We start from the raw sequence: 19725 nt of genomic DNA, 5'->3' as shown, positions 1-19725 counted from the left end.
TGCGTTCAACAAAGGCTCCACGTTACTTACACGGTCACTTTGTTCTATGATCTCAGCCCAGTCAGAGTCGGTCAGGATCTTTGATGCGCTCAGCTCCTCCAGCAGCAAAGTGCACAATCGTACGACAGCCGTATAGGACTCCAACGTATCTGGTATTTTTGCAGTCTTTTGGAACTGCAGAGAAGCGATGCACTCCCCAATTTTATTCTCCAGAGCCTGAAGCTGATGGGATCTTGTCAGCTGAAGTTCACTGAGAATCTGGAGGGGAAAAGCAAACAAACAAATCTCTGGGTATAGCAAGGCTGACAAAATTCTGTTAAGTATTTCTGGAAATTGAAAATATTCAATTGAAAATTTAAAATAACTGCTATAGAACTCAGTCCTGAGACCAGATACCCAAATGTTTGTGAATGTTTCCAAGGTTCTCTCCTAAATTCTCTTGCTAGTTGTAAATGTGGTGGTTTCTGGGAGATAGCTATAGTAAGGTGTGGCTGGAGACCTTTACTCTGAACAGAGTGGCCCATCCCAGTGATGACCTCTCTGCCCATTCTTTGCAGCTGAGGGCCAAAAACTGTGATGACCGACATTTTCAGGGGACCCTCTTCTTGATTTCAGCCACAGGGGAGGGAATTTTTAATGGGGTTTTAATGAACTTTATGTATTGTTTTAACTATGTTTTTATTCTGATGTTTGTATGTTTTAACTGGGTTTCATCCCCATTTGTTAGCCGCCCTGAGACTAAGGTATAGGGCAGGGTAAAAATCGCTATATATCGCGCCTGACCTGGTATGATCAAAGTGTTCTCTCGCTCTGTTCTGCTCAGGAGTACTTCAGGGTGGCAGGCCTTCAAGCCTCACTGCAGAACCTGAGGAAGTCTGAGGAAAGGCCAAACAACCCCCCATTCCCACCCCCCCTGGCAAAACGATGCAGAAAGGAGGCATGGAGCTCTTCCTTCCTGAGCAAAACTTACCTAAAATTGTGCATGCTTGCCTCCTAGACTACTTTCTACAGCCCACTCCTGAATGGCCTTCTGGTGGCTACATCCTAACCTAATCCATAAAGCCAGTTAGCAGAAATTATGTTGACACTTGCATGCAGAATCAAGAAAAATAACATCCAAGTTTTCATCAGAGGATGTCGGAGCATCTGCAGGTTCTAGAAAGGGCCCAACGGTAGAGAGACAGCACTCCCGAGTCTCTCCCGGAAGGAGATGGCTGTCAAGAGGCATGGGATCACTCAGCTGACATTTCTTACCCCCTTAGAAATGGAATGGAATTTAAAATGCAATGCTGCAACAAAACTGCTTATTCAAGAGGATACATGAGCATTCCCCAAATATTAGGTGATACAAGATGTCCTTGAGCAAACAGAAGGAAAACTCATTAGAAGAGACACCCATTCTCGTGCCCTCTGTTATGCAGTATCAGAGACAAGAAAAGTAATCTAATCTTTTCAACCAAAATATGAAAGTGCAAGCAAATCAGAAGGAAAGGGCCTCATTGTCACAAACATCATTACAACAAATGGCTCACGAATCACTGGCCGTGAGGTCGCAGGTCTTTCTGGCTCCCGAAGAAATGGGAAGGGGGGCTTCAAAGGCCGAATTGTGCCCTTTGAGTGGCCAAGGAGGATTCCCTTTTCACAGCTGGGTCGGGGGAGAGGCTGAGTTTTGGGATAACCTGTCGTCCACCTTTCTCCCAGCAGGGACTGAGGGCTTTGCTTGCCTGCTGCCCTCTTCCACCTGGCCTCCTGGCAGTGAGAGGGCACTGGGCCCAGGAAGTCCTCTTGCCCTCACCAAAATAGAGTCTGATGACAGTCCTCATTTTTTCTGTACAGGGATTGGGGCTTCTGTGGGGCCCATGAGGGAGTTCCCTACTTTGCAAAGAGAAAATGACTAAAAAACAGTATGCCCAGCGGGATCTTAACAACCATTATGGTGTCCCAGAAATGTCCATCAAAAGCTATATCTTATCTTATAATGCAAGGGGCATCCAGAGCTTAATTCCTTGTTACTTTGCTGTCTATCAACCTGGCTCTCTCTTCGGCGCCTCTGCCACTCGGCATCTTGACATCTTCACAACATCTTTCCACCTGAACTGGTGCACCTGCCACATCTGGCCGCCAACTTGAAGCCAGACCTAAAGCAGGATGACATTCTGGGTTTTGATTTACAAAGCTGGTATCTGTCGAGTCTCTGTCAACCTCCTCCCAATAATCAGATTCAGGGCTGCAGAAATCAAGTTTATTGCACCACCGTCTGAACTGGTACGTTCCAAAGGGTTTTGCTGAATCTGGTATTCACGCACATAATGGCAATCTATATGGCCCAGCCAAGCACCTCCTCCCATAACCTCCCCTAAGAAACATTCTCTAAAGTGAAAGCATTCCCAGAAGCTCAAAGCATTTTTGAGCCGCTGTGCAGCTCTCTCTGAGGTCGAAGCCTGATAAAGACTAACCTGGGAAGAGACATAATCACAAGTCTTAAGCGCAGCCTAAGCAAAGGGAACTCTGGGGTCACGTTCTCTCGTGGTCCCCTGGGTGCTGAATGGCAAGACACTTGACAGCATCCCCTGAGGAGGAGAAGGCTGGTGATCTCCCCCCCTCTTTCCTTCTCTCGCTCATAAACAACAACAAAAACCCTTCTTGCAAACACAACACAAGTCCTGCCCTTGTGCCACCCTTTATGCCCCTCCGGCAGTTGCCTTCCCTGAGGACAATCCGGGGTTTAGGTCTGCAGTTCTCCATTTCAAAGTCAGATAAATCCTGCCTGGCTGTGGGAGGGGGAATTAAATCATTGAGGGATGGACATTTTCAGCATGTCTGGGTTCACTTTTTTTAAAATTAAAGTCTTGGAACTGCGATGGTAAGTTAAAAAGAAAAAGATGGGAAAGTAGTTTGTAAGGGGGAAGATAAGCAAGAAACCATTTGTTCCTAAATGATAGAAGTTTACAAGTCTTCATGCATATGAAAGGGCAACAAGTGATAATTTTCCTCATCAACCATTCTCTCCTCTTATCATCCAACAAATAAACTCATTTTTGCTTAGATAACCCTTTACTAAATAACCCTTTACTAAAAGCATTCAAAAAGCAGGCATGCCAGTAGTTTCAATACTGTTCCTAACAAAAGACTGAGCATTTGCTATTATTCCAGTGTCTGTTCTGAAGTGTGCTTCTTCTGTATTAAAAATTAGGACACACAAAACTCCACACATGAACAGAAGCAGACAGATTGCTGCAGATCCTCGCACTACTGCAGAAACAAGCTGCACTGTATTGGGCTGCAATGGAAATGCACCTGGCTGGCCCAATCTCGTCAGATCTCAGAAGCTAAGCAGGGTTGGCCCCGGTTGGCACTTGACTGGGAGACCACGAATGAAGTCCAGGGTTGCTATGGAGAGGCAAGCCAAAGCAAACCACCTCTGAATGTCTCTTGCCTTGAATACCCTACAGGTTGGGAGTGAATTGATGGCATTTTCCACCTTAACTAGGCATACCTCCGCTCTGCCCAGATCTCTCTGGGCAGTCATCGCCAAATCTCTCTGTACTGTGCAGACCATTCAAGTTGCATCTTTTGTTGTATCAGATCATCAGGATATTCTCTAAAGTTACAGGTGTGTGCCCTTTGCCCTGCCTACATTCTTCTCGGAGTCAAAATCCCTGCACAACCCATGCTCCAGATTCAAGACTTGATTTGGGCACTAGATTCATGATCTCCTCCCCCAGCACAGAGTGGAGGTCTCCAATATAGAACCCCACTGAATCAAGGAGCATGGAGGGGTGAGCCAGAATGTCCATCAAGCCCGCTCACCCCTCTTTGCTTTGCAGGCAACTACTGTAAAAATAGTGTTCTTTGGTCCCAATGAGCACAGCAATTGATCACCATTACCTTGTTCTCATATTGGTTTGTAATAGATTCCTTGTAGATGTGAATCTTTTTCTCTAAAGATTTCTTTAGAATATCTATCTTATTTTTGTTCCTTGTTTTTCTTCCGACTTCAGGCTCTTGCTGAAAGAAAATGAAAGGATACATATATTGAATTGTTCTCAACAGCCAAATCAGAGTTACAGACATTTTTACTTAAACATACATTTCCTGTCTGTCCGTATATAAAAGGTTCCTCTCTTTCAACATTCCTGATGATGCTGCAAAAATGTGCTTATACATTACTGTTGTATCTGATGTACACCATCTGCTAGTGAAATTCTTTTGAGGCCCCTGTGCTGACCCACTCCAGTGGAGCCCTATTTGTGAGTGAGTGCCAAGTCACCCAGTACTGCAAGCTGGGATAGTCCCAAGCAAAACAGGAACCAGGAGAACACAGCTTCACTTTTTACTGGGTATTTTACTGGCAGCCAGTTGGTTCCAGCTGTAAAAGCCTTCGACTGCGTACTTCAGTACAGAAAAGAATGTCAGGGTGCAAATAAACAGGAAGTTTAGGTATCGAAGAATGGATCTCCCGCAGTGGCGTAGGAGGTTAAGAGCTCATGTATCTAATCTGGAGGAACCGGGTTTGATTCCCAGCTCTGCCACCTGAGCTATGGAGGCTTATCTGGGGAATTCAGATTAGCCTGTACACTCCCACACACGCCAGCTGGGTGACCTTGGGCTAGTCACAGCTTCTCGGAGCTCTCTCAGCCCCACCTACCTCACAGGGTGTTTGTTGTGAGGGGGGAGGGGCAAAGAGATTGTCAGCCCCTTTGAGTCTCCTGCAGGAGAAAAAGGGGGGATATAAATCCAAACTCTTCTTCTCCTTCTTTAAAGTTTTACTAGCAGCTACAGGGGTGGCAGAGTACCCAGAGTATCCTGGAGAGCTGCTGCAAGTCAGAGTAGATAATGCAGAGCCAGAAGCACCAATGGTCTGACTCAGGATATGACACCTTACAAGCACTGGCTTTGCCCATTTCCTCTGTCCACATCCCTAAACTTGCTAAAAAAAACAACAACCCAATGACCCAGACGAGCAATACAGACAAGTTAGAGTAGCTTGTGCCCTCTCAATCCTTCCATTCAGGGACTGCAGGAAGGATATTCAGGCCATCCTGGATTCTTAAGAATATTGGCCCCGGACCCAAAGGGGGCTTGTGGGGAAATCTTGCCTGTTTGCTCAGCGCTTCCCTCCTCTGAGACACCTTCTGCAAAGCTGCTTCCCTCCACTCAGAAGTGCACATCTGAAGCAGCCTCCTTGCTCGGATCTTTGGCAAAGCCAAACCGCCGTCCACCTGCGAGAAGCAGCCGTGGACCTCTTGCTTCAGCTTCAGTAATTCTTCTTCAGATAAAGAGAGAGCGGAGCCTAAGAGTTTCCTGTCGAGAAAACGTCACAGAAACAAGCACGTTCTTCAAAGTGTTCTCACTACCCTGAACAGCCATCCTTACTAAGAGCTGGAGCGGCCTTGACCATCTGATCGGTCTTAACGAGAAGGCATTGCATTGCTGTTTGGGGAGGGCTATTCCAACGGACCCACACGGTTCCTGACACCTTCATTTCACCATGAATGGAATTCTTCCACCAGAACACTCTGCAAAAATTGCCTTTTCATGGCTGTTGCCAAACCCAAATGGTTTCCATTGGCCTCAACACAACACAATTGAGAAGTGCACTTCAGATTTCTTAAAAAGATTTCTATTTGTTAGATTTCAATTACTTCTCCCATTCAGTCAAGATAACTCTTATCATGGCCACGTTTTGCCACTTGTGATTAGGACATCCAAGCATGCAGAGAGGAAAGGGTCACGTCTCAGCGGCTCTTTCCTCCACAAGGACAGAGGCTTCACTGAAGTATTCGAAGTGTGGCGCGTGGGGGCACGGGCCGGATCCTATCCCTGAGCAAAGCTTATTTGTATTGCTGAAGGTTTTTGCAGACGGAATCAGTGGGCTATTGTGGGTTTTCCAGGCCGTGTGGCTATGGTCTGGTAATTTTTGCTCCTAATGTTTTGCCCACATCTATGGCTGGCATCTTCAAAGGCATGTCTTGGTAAGATGTGGGAAACAAACACATCTTACTGTGACACGGCTCTGAAGATGCCAGCCATAGATCTGGACAAAACATTAGGAGTAAACAGTACCAGACAACAGCCACACAGCCTAGAAGACCCGCAACAGCCAAACTTTATTTATTTCAGCCTTTCCTATTGGCTCAAGTTTGAAACCCTTCTCCAATCTAAGCAGCATTCCTCCAAATTAAGTGCTTCTTCCATTGGAGGAAAAGCACCTTAGGTCAGAGGAAAACTACTTGGAGGTTCCACCCCCATAAATTGCATTCAAACACCTTCCTGTCACTCCTCTCAAACCAAGATTTTAAAAATGGGCTAACGTGACCCAATATTTGAATCCACTCTCCTGGAAGCTATCTTTGCAAACACTGTGCATTAATGACCAAATCTGAGGACGCTAAACCCAAACTGGTTTTTAAAAATGAAAATAGGCTCTGCACAGTTTGAGAGCCAAAGAGAAATGCAGTAGGAGAAGAAGACCAAAATTAAGTCCATATATCTGTCGGGTACATCTAAGATTTCTCCTTCTAGGAAAGAAAATCAACAAAAGGGATACAGCAGATACTTACAAAAGCACTAACTGTTCCCAGTCCCTCAATTTCCTCTGTTCTCTAATTTGGTCCAGGTGCTCTTTACTCAGTTTGTCTCTCTTACTCTGAAGTAATACTTCAGCAGCTGCTATTTTGCCCTGATCTTCTTTTTCCAGCCTTCGTACAGACTCAGCCAGCTCGCTTTGCTGCTCCTCCATCGATCGGTGCAAATACAGTTTTGGCACACTGAGTTTTAACAGTTCTTGAACAACAGACCCATTGTGAATCTGTCTGATTTCCTCACTAGCTCTCTCAGTCAAACGAAGCCTGAGCAAGACAAGTTCTTCTTGGGCCTCATTATCCAGTTTTTCAGCAAGCTCCTCCAACCCAGCGAAGCGATCTGCCAGCAGCCTCTGCCACTGAGCCACGTAACGGCAGATGTCTCCGGGACTCCTGAAAGCTTCCTCAGGGCCTGTCTGTGCTCGTTGTTCTTCCTTCTGTGGTAAATTCAACAAAATTAAACAAGAAAGATCTTCCATTTATCTTGATTATAACCCACAAATCGTTCTTCAGGAGCGCAAATCATTTGCACAAGTTTGTTCAGTCATTCGCCTTCCCCAAGAAGCTTGCATCTCGCTCCATTTTGGTTTCCCACCCAGGCAACCTTCAGCAATAGACCGGAAGAGCTGCCGCCTTTTTGTTATTTCTTACGTTCAACAGCACTCGTTTCCCAACCTTTCCTCAAACAGGAGGCCTGTGACTGTGGAGAGGCCACGAGAGGGAAGATGAACCAGACGTGTCCTTCAGCCACTTTGCCTTTCATAACGAAAGAACAGGTAGCCCAGAGAGCGTCCGGTTTTATTTGCTTATATAATTTTATGCAGCTCACCTCCTTAAAGCACCTCACATAAAAAACAGGATTAACACAGTGGAAGTCGACACCTCCCCAGCCTAATTAGCACAGCAGCAGCAGTAGCTTTAAACTAAATGAGTAGGCCCCAGTCTGCAAATGTCATCCAAAAGACATGACCTTTCAGATCCTAAAGAAGACAGAGAAGCAGGCAGGGCCTGAAATCACCAGGAAAACCTTTCCATGGTCTCAGAGCAACTGCTCTGAACAGGAGGAGCTGAAAGGGGCGCCCTCAAGTATCTGCCCACTTCCCAGAGTCTCGAGGGAATTTTCCCTTCCCCCCAGAGTCTGTACTATTCTGCAAGTTTTCCCACATTTATCATTCTATTAAACTGTCTAAATACTCTTTAGCTGCTCATCAAGGGCACTTTTCAGTTAGATATAGGAGCTGCCCTGAAGGGACACCAAAATAATACATTTTCTTTCTGACAAGAAATAATAAACTGGCACCAGAGCTTGCAACCTTGAACTGTGACATTAAAAGATTTTATTTACAGGACCCAAGTGAAAGAGTTTTACTGACAAAGGATGTATGTATGTATGTATGTATGTATGTATGTATGGATGGATGGATGGATGGATGGATGGATGGATGGATGGATGGATGGATGGATGGATGGATGGATGGATGGATGGATGGATGGATGGATGGATGGATGGATGGATGGATGGATGGATGGATGGATGGATGGATGGATGGATGGATGGATGGATGGATGGATGGATGGATGGATGGATGGATGGATGGATGGATGGATGGATGGATGGATGGATGGATGGATGGCCATGGATGTATGGATGGCCATGGATGTATGGATGGCCAACTGGCCATGCTGGCAGGGGCTGATGGGAATTGTAGTCCATAACATCTGGAGTGCCAAAGGTTCACCACCACTGTTCTAGAACACTCTGTTTGAATCCCAGTGCCTTGAGGACAGAACTAGGTAGGCAGTAGGACCCAAGTGGAACATTCTACAACAAAGATGGTCCAGGAAATGACAGATGAATTCACAAATCTCCTGTCATCTTTATCCTGAGCAGGGTATACCAGAGTTTGGATCCTGCTCCTGCTGGGCTCATTCCCGTGCTAGGAATCCCTCCTACAGGTGATGTCCTTTTCAAAGAAAGAGGGCATCCGCTACAAGGCCCCATCTTCAGGGCCTGGATACTTGTGCAAAGTGCCTGCTGCTGCTGGGGAACTTGGGAAATTGAATTCACAAGGTTTCCCAGCTCAACCCATCAAGCAGGGGAGACATTGCAAGCGGCATCTCCCAGACTTTCTGGCCGTTAATGGATGCCATGCGTGAGTGCCCAGGCCTCCAAAAAGCAACTCAGGTAAGTCCAGATGGGGGGTCGAGAAACTTGCCCATCACTGCCCACTACATAACATACAAAATGCCCAGGATTCTTCTCACATTTATTCTTCTGCGTAAGCATTTTCTCTCCCAGTTCTGATTTACCTTCTGCAGAATTTCTCGTTGTCTCTTGGCAATAAGTTCTTGGTGAAGTTTTTGCTTTTCTTCCTTTACAATATGAGCAAACGTCTGTTGAGCAGAGCACAGCTCAGCTTCAGCTTTGTTTAGGACTCCCCCCAAATGATTTTCAGGCAAGCAACAATCTCTGCAAGGAGGATGATAAATCTCATGAAGTCTTTCAAGCCAAGTAACTCAATAAAGCTCAGCCACTAGTCCTCTTTGGGCCTTTCCCCACTTACCTTAAGCCCCGCGCTACTCTCCTCAAGTAGTGCGGGGTTCCGGGGCACTCCCCACAACAGGGGCGGCAACAGCGCAGCCGCCCCAACACTGCCCCTCTTGTGCCCCCTCAGCGCGCAGCATCCCTGGCGCTCTTGTAAATGGCGCCTTTTGATGACCCCACGCAAAGCGCCTGGGCGCGCGCCAGGGATGCCGCACGCAGAGAGCAGCACACAGCGTAGGGGGGATCCTCGAGAGTGGGGAAATGCCCTTTGTTAGCTAACTGAATCCTGACCACAGCTCATGTCCAGTTCTAGTTATGCATTTCTGGATGACAAGCAAGGATACGCATTCCTGTCTGAGTCCAACAAGTGCTTGGGAGAACACGTCAGTGGAATGTGGAATGCCTGAGAAAAAATCCAGGTGAGCACATTTCCTCTCATCCCTCCTGCTATTTATATCATGGATGCCCAATATCCACTGTGTTATAATGAAAGATACATTTTAAAAAATCCCTACTTGTTTCCTTCACATAGTTGCTAAGTATAAACCCATTCTATTTTCTGTTCTCTTAGCGCTCAATTATCTCCTACCTTGGAAAAATGTCTTCATCCCTTTCCTTTCTCTTTAGAAGACTGATGAGCTTCACCCTTCATTATACAGGCTGCCGTTCTTTTTTGATAACTGGCCATGCCTTCCTTCTCTCTTTTCATCAATTTCTTGTCCACCAAGAACTTTTTCTATGTCATTATGTCTACTGAGGGTTTGTTTATTTTTACCTTTCCATTAAAGTATCTTTAAACACTTTTACCCTCCTTATCTGTCAACTGATTGGTCAGGTATGACTTCACGCAAAAATTCTACTGAACATTGACAGCAACAGGCCCCGTGCACGTGTCAGCGTCGTTCCTGAGACTGGATCGCTCAGGGACAGCTTATCAGCTCTGCTCTGGTCTACAGACACAGCACTAGAACTGAACGAAGCATCAAGGAAGCTGCCAGAGGGACAAAGGGATAACCTCTGCAATGCGCAGTGGCTGGGTCATTGTTCTGAACATATTTGGGTTTTTTAAACCCCTTTGGGTTCTGGAGGTCCTTTCAGGGTTGGGACCTGGAACCTTAAGAGACAACGAAGAAGGGGAATGATCCTTCACAAATTGGTTTGCACTAACTAGATAAGTCTGCTCTGGAGGGAAGAGCAGGGCACAAACAAGCCCTGATCTGGGACCATCCAGGCCTGGATTGCTTGAGTCGTGTTCACACGGCACGGCACAGCACAGGAAGAAGGCGAGCAGACTTGGCTACTTTCAGCTTCTTCACGAGAACCCAGTATTTTTCCATAGCAAAACTGAAAACATCTAGCTGAACACTTACTTTTGTTCTCAGCAAAACCAGCCCCTGGGCCTCTCCAAGTGCCATAACACAGTAAACAAGTATTCACCTTTCCACTTGATTAATGAACACGGCTATCTGGTTTGCGGCAAGTTCCCACAGCGATGTCATCCAGGAATCCAGCAACTGCATCACCCGAATGAGATGTTCTCCATGAGCAAATCTTTTACTCAGATAATACTTCTTAAGAGCTTGCAAAAAATCCATCCGCTCTTCAAGGTCTTCCTATACAGAAACATATATACAAACACATCCAATTGGATTTTGTGATCATTAACGGTGACACCTCGGAAAGACTGAGAATTAAAATTTTGAATTGAAAGGATAAGGAGATGAAATAGCCTTTAAAAAAACTAAACAAGAAATTTACTTTCAAACCAGGTAGTTCATTTCAGACACTGTAACAAATCGAAGAATTCATATCCTGCAAATTCCATTTGTTACCCATTTTAATTCTGTTTCCTTTCCTTCCTCTCTGTGTTCAGTGCCACCAAAACGTGTTTTCCGCAGCAAAGCAGGCCCACAGAAGAGCCAAAAGATAGACGCTGGCCAGCATGAGGCTTATTACACATCCAATTAAATCATTCCAGGCTGTGCTAGTCTGTGGCAGCAAATCACAGCCAGAGTCCAGGGCCGCCTTTCAGACTGACTCCATTTATTCCAGCAGAAGCTTTCCTGAGTCAGAGCCTCCCTTGCCTCTGATGCTGTGACTCATGAAGACTAACAACCACTTACTCCAGCAAATGGGTTGGAGCTGCCGTCGTACTCCTGTTTTACATTAGTTGAGGGGGTCTTCAAAACTGTCTCTTGGAAAGCCATGAAGGCCCTCAGAAGCTTAACGAGGAGTCCTCAATGTGAGCATCAGGGATGACCGGCAAACTTCCTTCCAAGTGAGTTGGCCCTCCTTCTACCAATCTCTCCTGAAACAGACAGTCACTGGGGCTGTCACTGGGCCACAAACCCCATTCACATGGAGGGAACTGGGGGTCTAACTCACTGACCAGAGAGCCCCACAAATGGAATTTGCTTCACGGACCACCCCCCACCCCACCCCCAATTCCACACAAGCACTAAAGGAGGGGGGTTGAGATAGCATGTAAAGACTCCTCAGCTCATATGTTGATGCCAAAAGGATTTCATGAAGGGAAAAACATCTCAATATGTTTTCTACCTAAGAAAAAGGAAAGCACTATTGTGTCAGTATGTTGCAAGTTTTACCCATAAGGATGGCTCAGAAGCAGCAGAAAACTGCTAACACAGGAAGACAAGATTACCAGCTGGTGGACAAGGCCCATATTCAATGGCAAAGTTTTTTTCCACCCTGGCCAGCTACAAATGTAGACTCTGCTGCATACACAGCTGCAGAAGCTCTGCTAGATTTTTAACTGAACCTGGTTTTTCCAAATGTGTCACTATTCTGCATGCTCCTCTTGAAGCTACATGCCAGTGAAAGTAAACGGTTAGCCACTAGATTGCCAGGGACCTCGGCCCACCCCTCGGCCCCTCCCCTCAACTGATGGAAGCAGCTGCCCCAGTATCCTCCCCTCCTTCTGCCAAATCAGGCAATGTGTGCTTTAAGCTTGGTGGTTGGGTAAACTGGAATCACTAAAAAAATCCTTAAAAACTTTATTGGGGTTTGGGGGGGGGGATTTTTAATTTCTCAATAAAAGAACCCAGCTGATAAAACTGAACATGATTCAGCTTTATCGGCTTTTGGAGCGGGGTGGGGAGAGAGAGAGATCTGGAAGCTGGACTGGGAGGAGGAGGCAGGTAAAAGTGAAAGAGTGGGGAAGAAGTGGCACGATCTTGCATGTGGGGCTGAGCAGCCTGCATGCAAGATCACACCCCCTCTGCTATTCAAGCTTTTCCGGGCTTGGACAGCAGAAGAGGGGGAAGAGCAGGTGTGATCCTTCATGCGAGTCTCAACTGCCCTGCACGGAAGATCCCCCATGCCCCTGCAGTCCAAGCCCCCCCCCCCCGGAGGACCGCGCCTGCTGGCTCCCTGCCTTTGCTATCCAAGCCTCCAGATGCCCCAGATCAGGGGTCTGCAACCTGCGGCTCTCCAGATGTTCATGGACTACAAATCCCATCAGCCCCTGCCAGCATGGCCAATTGGGATTTGTAGTCCATGATTTGTAGTCCAGGGGCTGATGGGATTTGTAGTCCATGAACATCTGGAGAGCTGCAGATTGCAGACCCCTGCCCCAGATGAAAGACCCTCTCCATGCCTCTGTGACCCAAGTCCTCTGGATATCAGCTCCATTCACCTTTACTGAGTTAAAACACCTGAACCCAAAATGTACCAATAGTTTCTATTGGTAGTTTCTATAGGTGCTCAAGCCTAATGTGGTTCCTGGGGAAAGGCTTGGTCATCTCTTGACGAAGAGGAGGAGGAGGAGTTTGGATTTATACCCCGCTTTTCTCAACCATAAGGAGTCTCAAAGCAGCTTACAATTCCTTTTCCTTCCTCTCCCCACAACAGACACATTGTGAGGTAGGTGGGGCCGAGAGAGTTCAGAGATAGCTGTGACTGGCCCAAGGTCACCCAGCAGGATTCATGCGAAGAAGCAGGGAAACAAATCCAGTTCACCAGATTAGAGTCTGCCGCTCATGTGGAGGAGGAGGGAATCAAACCCAGTTCTCCAGATTAGAGTCCACTGCTCTTAACCACAACACCGTACTGACTTGGACCCAGACTGAGAGGAACCCAACCACTAACACGGGTCCCATTCTCACTTAGCTAAAGCAGCTGAGCTATAGACCTAAAGTATTTTGTTGTTGTTGTTCCATGAGGGTTCTTGTTGTAAATTCCAATACCTGTACTTGAGAGTAATTCTCGACAAGCAATCTGACGGCTTCTAATTTCAGTTCCCCTTTATGAAGCATACTTCTGATCAGAGTAAAAAAGATGTTATGGATCTCCTTTCTTTCAGAACAAGCCAATTCTCTGTAAGCCACAGCAAAGTATTCTTCTTGCTTCACCAGAAGAAACCTCTTGCCATGAAGCTGCTCCAGTTGGTCTAGTTCTTCCAGGAGGGCTCGGCATTCTGCAGCTGACTGAGGAAGCAAGCAAGCAGACAAGGAGGTCACTAGCAGCCCGTTCATGACCCAGTGGCCTCGTCCATCCAGCCCTTGACATTTGAAGCAAGGAGGGTTGCCAGCTCCCCCCGCCCCCTTGCCACTGGTGGGGGGTAGAGAGACAGGGCTGCCAGATCCGGGTTGAGAAACCCCTAGACTAGAGGTTTTGGGATGGAACCTGAGGAGGACAGGGACCTCGGTGGGACACAGCGCCAGAGTCCACTCTCCAAAGTAGCCATTTTCTCCTGATTTCTGTTGTCTGGAAATAGGCTACACCTGCAGGTTGGCACCTCTGGAAGCAGGAGGAACTCAGTCGCATTACGTAGCCTAGAATAGATCAAACACTGGCACAGGCACTGATTTTTTCTCATTAAAAGTAACATTTGACTAACCACTATGTAGTTTAAGGTCCACCAACAACTTATGTGGTAGCAACCATCTGTTGAAAGCTGATCCCAGCTCCCTGACAGTGTAGCCCATGTCTACAGTTTTTATTCTATCCTTAAAATGTCTTAGGAGTACATGGAAATCGTGATTCGGCTTTCTGCACTAACCATGAGCAAATCCAACTGGAGATCTTAAACACACATTAAAATGGCAGGAGGTCAACGAACCAGAAGTGACTGGGAACAAAGTCCCTATTTGGGAGATAGCCAAGGACTAGAGAGATGTTTGCATGAAGGCTGGAGTATTGGTGGATCTGGCTTTTAATCACCACTTGTCATATGTGATGGCTTTGAACTCAGTATCTCAATGTCTCTGAAACAAAAGATGCCCAGCACAGTGGCGTACCTAGGCAAACTGGAGCCCTGGGCAAAACCTGAGATTTATGCCCCCCCCCATGGGCGGGCGCCCTCTCCCACAGTGACCAAACAATGATTCCCCCCTCCCCAGGTCGTTTCAAAGTCACCATCACATTATAGAACATGCCCCAACTCACAAATCTGAACACAGCCACACAACAGAAATATTTTTTTGAAAACATTTTCAAAATGCTTTCAAAATGTTTTATTACTGCTATGAAAACATTTTATGGTGTTGTATCCAGTCCCCGCAGTTGGGGGAAACAGCATCACTTTCAGTGTTATTTAAACTGGGGACTCCAGATTCTCCCTTTAAGGTGGATTTAAAAGGAGAATCTGGGCTCCCTAGTTTAAAAAAGTGATGCTGGAATCCACCCCCAAACAGCATCATTTTCAATGGTGTTTAAACTAGGAAGCCCAGATTCTCCTTTTAAATCCACCTTAAAGGGAGAATCTGGGGTCCCCAGTTTAAACAATATTGAAAGTGATGCTGTTTTGGGTTGGATTCTCCCCCACCCTGAAACAGCATCCCTTTCAATGTTTAAACTGGGGACCTCAGATTCTCCCTTTAAATCCGTGCCGAAGGGGGTGGATTTAATAATATTAATAATAACCTTTATTAGGCATTGAGAGAATAAAAGAAAGAAAGAAAGAAAGAAAGAAAACAAGCATTGGCAGGAAGGGGGTGGATTTAAAAGGAAAATCTGGGGAAATTTAGGGGGTGCCTGCTGTCAGGGGTGCAATTACTAAGGTAGAAGCACTAAAATTTCAGAGTATCTTCGTGAGACCCTACTGATGATACCACCCAGGTTTGGTGAAGTTTGGTTCAGGGGGTCCAAAGTTATGGATTCTCAAAGGTGTTCCCCCATCTGTCCCATTGGAAACAATGGGGGATGGGGGAACTCCCTCTGGGAGTCCATAACTTTGGACTCCCTAAACCAAACCTCACCAAACCTGGGTGATATCATCAGGAGAGTTTCCCAAAACATCCCTGAAATTTTGGTGCTGCTAGCCTAAAAACATGCCCTCTGCAGGCCAAACACTGAAAAACACTGAAAATACAAAAAATCCCACAAAAGAACCTGCAATTTTTGCGCCCCCCACAAGGGGGCGCCCTGGGCAACTGCCCACTTTGCCCAATGGGAGGAACGCCTCTGACCCAGCAGCTGCCAGCTGATAACTCTGCTGAAACACCACAACTGGCAATCTTTCCAGATCTCTCTGGAGTTGACTGTATGGGTGAGAGAGCTTCTCCAGAGATCTTGTCAGGAGGAAGGCTAACCTTTCCCCGTGAGCTTTCTCCAGTTGGTAACCCTGATCGGATCATAGTGCCATATTTTCAATTGTCTCTTCAACCCAAAAGAGCTCCAGGCCTCCTCAGTGCAAAAGCCCTCAGGGCAGCTTTGGTGCCTTTGGTCTCGGAGGGACTCCTGGGCGTCGGGAGCCGGGAAGCAGCTGCGCAACCCATGGGCTGCCTGGTCAAGAACAGCCAGCGTCATCCCTTCCGACCGAGTCCCATAAGGCAAGGGGGAAGGCTTACAGAGCAGGTCTAACAGTACTTGGAAGTAGACTGGGATTTGGAAGTGGCTCCGGAGAAAGTCAAGGGCTACAGGGGTCTTTCAGCTCAGTGGTACTTCCTCCTGAAAACTGGCACCAGCGTGGGAAAGCTCAAGCGACACCAACCACATTTGCCGATTAAGAGGCTGACCCACGAATCCCCAAGGCTCACACAGAGCTTGGTCAGCTTGCTTCTGGTCATCAGCAGTTCTCCAGAGCAGCGCCCAGTAGACATTTTTATTTCAAACAGCTTCCAGAAACAGAAAAAGACCTCTAATGGCATTTAAAACCAGGGCTGGCCCAACTGGACCTCCTTGCATTGAAAACAATCTCAGCATCAGGTCATTACAGTTGTACCACGCTATAACTGTTCCAACTGCAGCAGCAGCCAGGAAGCTGATCATTATTCTATTAATCATCTGTTGCTTTCAAAATATTCCAGACTAGCAGCAAAGCCCATTGTGGGGGAGATTTATTTTATTCATTTATTTATTTTGGATTTATATTCCGCCTTATTTCAGAAGGGCTCTGGATGGGTCACAACATAGTTTAAACATTCCATAAATATTGAAAATATAAATCCACATTTAAAATTAACCAACGCGATGGGCCCTAGCAAAGGTGTATCAGTGATTTTTTAAGAAGAAGAAGAAGAAGAAGAAGAAGAAGAAGAAGAAGAAGAAGAAGAAGAAGAAGAAGAAGAAGAAGAAGAAGAAGAAGAAGAAGAAGAAGAGGAGGAGGAGGAGGAGGGGGAGGAGGAGGAGGAGGAGGAGTTTGGATATATATCCCCCCTTTCTCTCCTGTAGGAGACTCAAAGGGGCTGACAATCTCCTTGCCCTTCCCCCCTCACAACAAACACCCTGTGAGGTAGGTGGGGCTGAGAAAGCTCTGAAGAACTGTGACTAGCCCAAGGTCACCCAGCTGGCGTGTGTGGGAGTGCACAGGCTAATCTGAATTCCCCAGATAAGCCTCCACAGCTCAGGCGGCAGAGCTGGGAATCAAACCCGGTTCCTCCAGATTAGATACACAAGCTCTTAACCTCCTACGCCACTGCTGCTCCTTAAATGGTATGGTATGATTTTAGTGCATTTTATTGTACTTTGTTTGGCGTTATTGTTATTGTATTGTTGTATTTTATTGCACTTTGTAAGCTGCCTTGAATATGGCTATAGAAATGCGGGATACAGTTTTAATAAACTCTCTCTGTAAGTTAAATGGCCGGTTTGCCCCTGAAAGCCCTTGGCATTTTCTCTTCTCTTCTCATTTGCATCAGAGAACTTCCCTAGGCTTGGTCAGACAAGCTCACGGATCGCCCAGCTCCCACGGCCTCAGCAGTCTCCCTGGCCTGTGTTCTCGTTGACTAGCAGCACCGAAAAAGCACAGTTCCTGGAAACTTATCAAAAAACCAAAAACCCCAGCAGTTGTTGGATTTTGCACTGTTGCAACTGAGCTGTGATTAGAGCTCAAAACAGGCTAAAAGCAAAGAAATGTTTCCAACCCAACATCCACATTTATTGAAAGCTTTCCCTTCCCTGAGCTTACTTTTACACATTTCTGCAAAGCAACCTGGTAGGCCTGGAAGCTGCCCATGGATGCGGCTGATACCATTTTATGTGCTAATCTCAAGATGAACTTCTTGGGGAATGAGGCCTGACTTTTAATCCACAGGACACTGTGAGTTGGGCAAAGGGTATTCCAAATCAGCATCCCCCTCCAAAATGGGAAACCCCCGGGTCTGCTGTCCACTGACGCTTCTGTGCCCGAGTTACCTTTCCACTGGCCTTCTTCAGTAACTCCTCAGCCTCTCTGCTCCTGGCTCTCTCTCTGCAGTGCTGAGCCTCCTCTGCCTTCCTGTTCTCCAGGCGACACTCGGCTGTCAAGGCCACCATCTTCCTGTTGTATTCTTCTTGAATCTCCATCTCCATGGCGTGAAACTGCTTCCGGAGGGCCAAACTCATCCGTTTCTCCACGTGAGCAGAGAGCCCGCAAGTTGCAAGAACGTTTCTCATTAACAGGATGATCACTTCTTGGGAAATTTGCACGCGACAGTCTTCCAAATCTCTGTCTGCCTGGGTCAAGTTTGCTATTTCAAAGCTGTAAAATGGAATTAGGATCTTTAGAATTACTGTTTAGATTACTGCAATGTGTTCTATGCGGGGCCGCCATCGCAGGTGACCCGGGAAGCACAAGAGGTCCAGAATGCAACAGAACAACTATTGTCAGGACAAGCGGCCTTTTTGAAACAGCAACACGGGCTCTCGGCCTATTTCCAAGTTCAATTCAAGGTGCTGGTTATGACCTTAAAAACCCTTCCTGACCTTGAGAGCCCACATATTTGAAGGACTGTCTCCTTCCACATGTCCCTGCGCATCAGGCAGCCATCTGCTGGCTGTCCCACCACTTAGGGTGGCCCATCTGGTGGCATCGACCAGAGCTCGGGGCCTCTTCCATTGTGGCTCCAGCTCTGTGGAAGGGGCTTCTTTGGGGGGGAGGTCTAAATTGAGGAGGTGCAGCAAAGCCTGTCTGTTTGCCAGGGCCTGGGGGGGGGGGGTCTGAATTTCTAGAGGGGGAAACAAGAAAAAGGCAAAAACCAATCAGAAAAAAATTAATCTCCGTTCAGACGAATGGGAAAGTAGTGAGAGCAGCGGGCTTTCGTCTGGGATGGTTGTCAGAAGACCATTTTGCTCAAATGGCATCACTTGCTCGGATGGTGAACAGACACTGAGTATCTTAGTAGTCGCAGAAGGCCACGGGGGAAACAAATAAGCCTCTCTAGACACATACAGAATCTGGATTATATACACTGGTGACTTTATATGACACAGAAGAATTGTCAAAATGTCTTGACCCTCTCAAATTTCACTTTTGTAGAAATTATATTGGCCAAGTACAATGAGGAATTCACATTTAGAAGAGAGTCAAACTGCAAATGTAATAAACCATCAAATGCTTTTAACATCAGTTCTGGTGCTCTTGAGAAATGTATTGGAATCTGTCCTCCAACACCTTAAATTCCCTGTTCTGAAGACGCAGACCAAATGTTAGTCAGTCACATCGACTGAGAAAGACTCCCACAGGCCTGTGGCCAAATGTTAAGAGTGCGCAAAATTACCTGTGAATCAAAACACTATTACTGGTTGAATTCTGATTTTTAAAAAGTCACCTCTTCTTTCTTAGTCTCATTACAGTCCAATATAACTAAGCATCCTGATGGTGCAATGGGGTACACAGCAATGTTGCCCTGGGCTAGGGAAGAATGCTTGTGCCGTGCCAGCATAACCTTCTGCAGATTCAATAAATCAGGTTTCAAAGTTCACATGTTTATGGCAATTCTTCCTTCGTTAAAAACAAACTAACTCACAGCGCAATTCTTTAGGAAGTCACTTCAGTCAACACCATTTGCAATCAATAGAAACAGATCCACTGTGGGGGTTTCACTTGCTTTCTAGCTTGCCCCCACAGACTTTTAGAATCATAGAGATGGAAGAGACCCCAAGGGCCATCAAGGCACGAACACATAAAGCACTCCTGACAAATGACCATCCAGCCTCTCTTTAAAGACCTCCAAAGAAGGAGACTCCACCACACTCTGAGGTAGTGCATTCCACTGTCCAACAGCCCTGACGGTCAGGAAGTTCTTCCTGATGTTTAGGTGGGATCTCTTTTCCTGCACCTTGAACTAATTACTCCTGGTCCTGGTCTCTGGAGCAGCAGAAAACAAGCCCCTCTCTCACCAACATGACATCCCTTCAAATATCTAAACTTGGCCA

General features: G+C 46.6%; 1 protein-coding gene across 3 annotated transcripts in view; it reads right to left on the bottom strand.

The window, feature by feature from the left end:
- Nucleotides 1-19725, bottom strand: part of EVC2 (EvC ciliary complex subunit 2) — a 55618-nt gene that overhangs the window by 10162 nt on the left and 25731 nt on the right. For all 3 annotated transcript variants that reach the window (XR_007245579.1, XM_048508946.1, XM_048508947.1), the window contains exons 10-17: nt 17725-18049; nt 13335-13574; nt 10567-10742; nt 8895-9054; nt 6564-7021; nt 5100-5304; nt 3889-4008; nt 31-258 (exon numbers count right to left, since the gene is read on the bottom strand). Coding sequence is in view for 2 of the 3 variants with exons in the window: in XM_048508946.1 (XP_048364903.1) it covers nt 31-258; nt 3889-4008; nt 5100-5304; nt 6564-7021; nt 8895-9054; nt 10567-10742; nt 13335-13574; nt 17725-18049 (1912 nt within the window). In the remaining variant the exon portion in view is untranslated. The remainder of the gene's footprint in view (nt 1-30; nt 259-3888; nt 4009-5099; nt 5305-6563; nt 7022-8894; nt 9055-10566; nt 10743-13334; nt 13575-17724; nt 18050-19725) is intronic.

The sequence above is a fragment of the Sphaerodactylus townsendi genome, linkage group LG10, assembly GCF_021028975.2.
Source record: "Sphaerodactylus townsendi isolate TG3544 linkage group LG10, MPM_Stown_v2.3, whole genome shotgun sequence".
NCBI lineage: Eukaryota > Metazoa > Chordata > Lepidosauria > Squamata > Sphaerodactylidae > Sphaerodactylus > Sphaerodactylus townsendi.
Note: the sequence above shows the minus strand (reverse complement) of the source record. Positions and strands in the feature narration are given on the sequence as shown.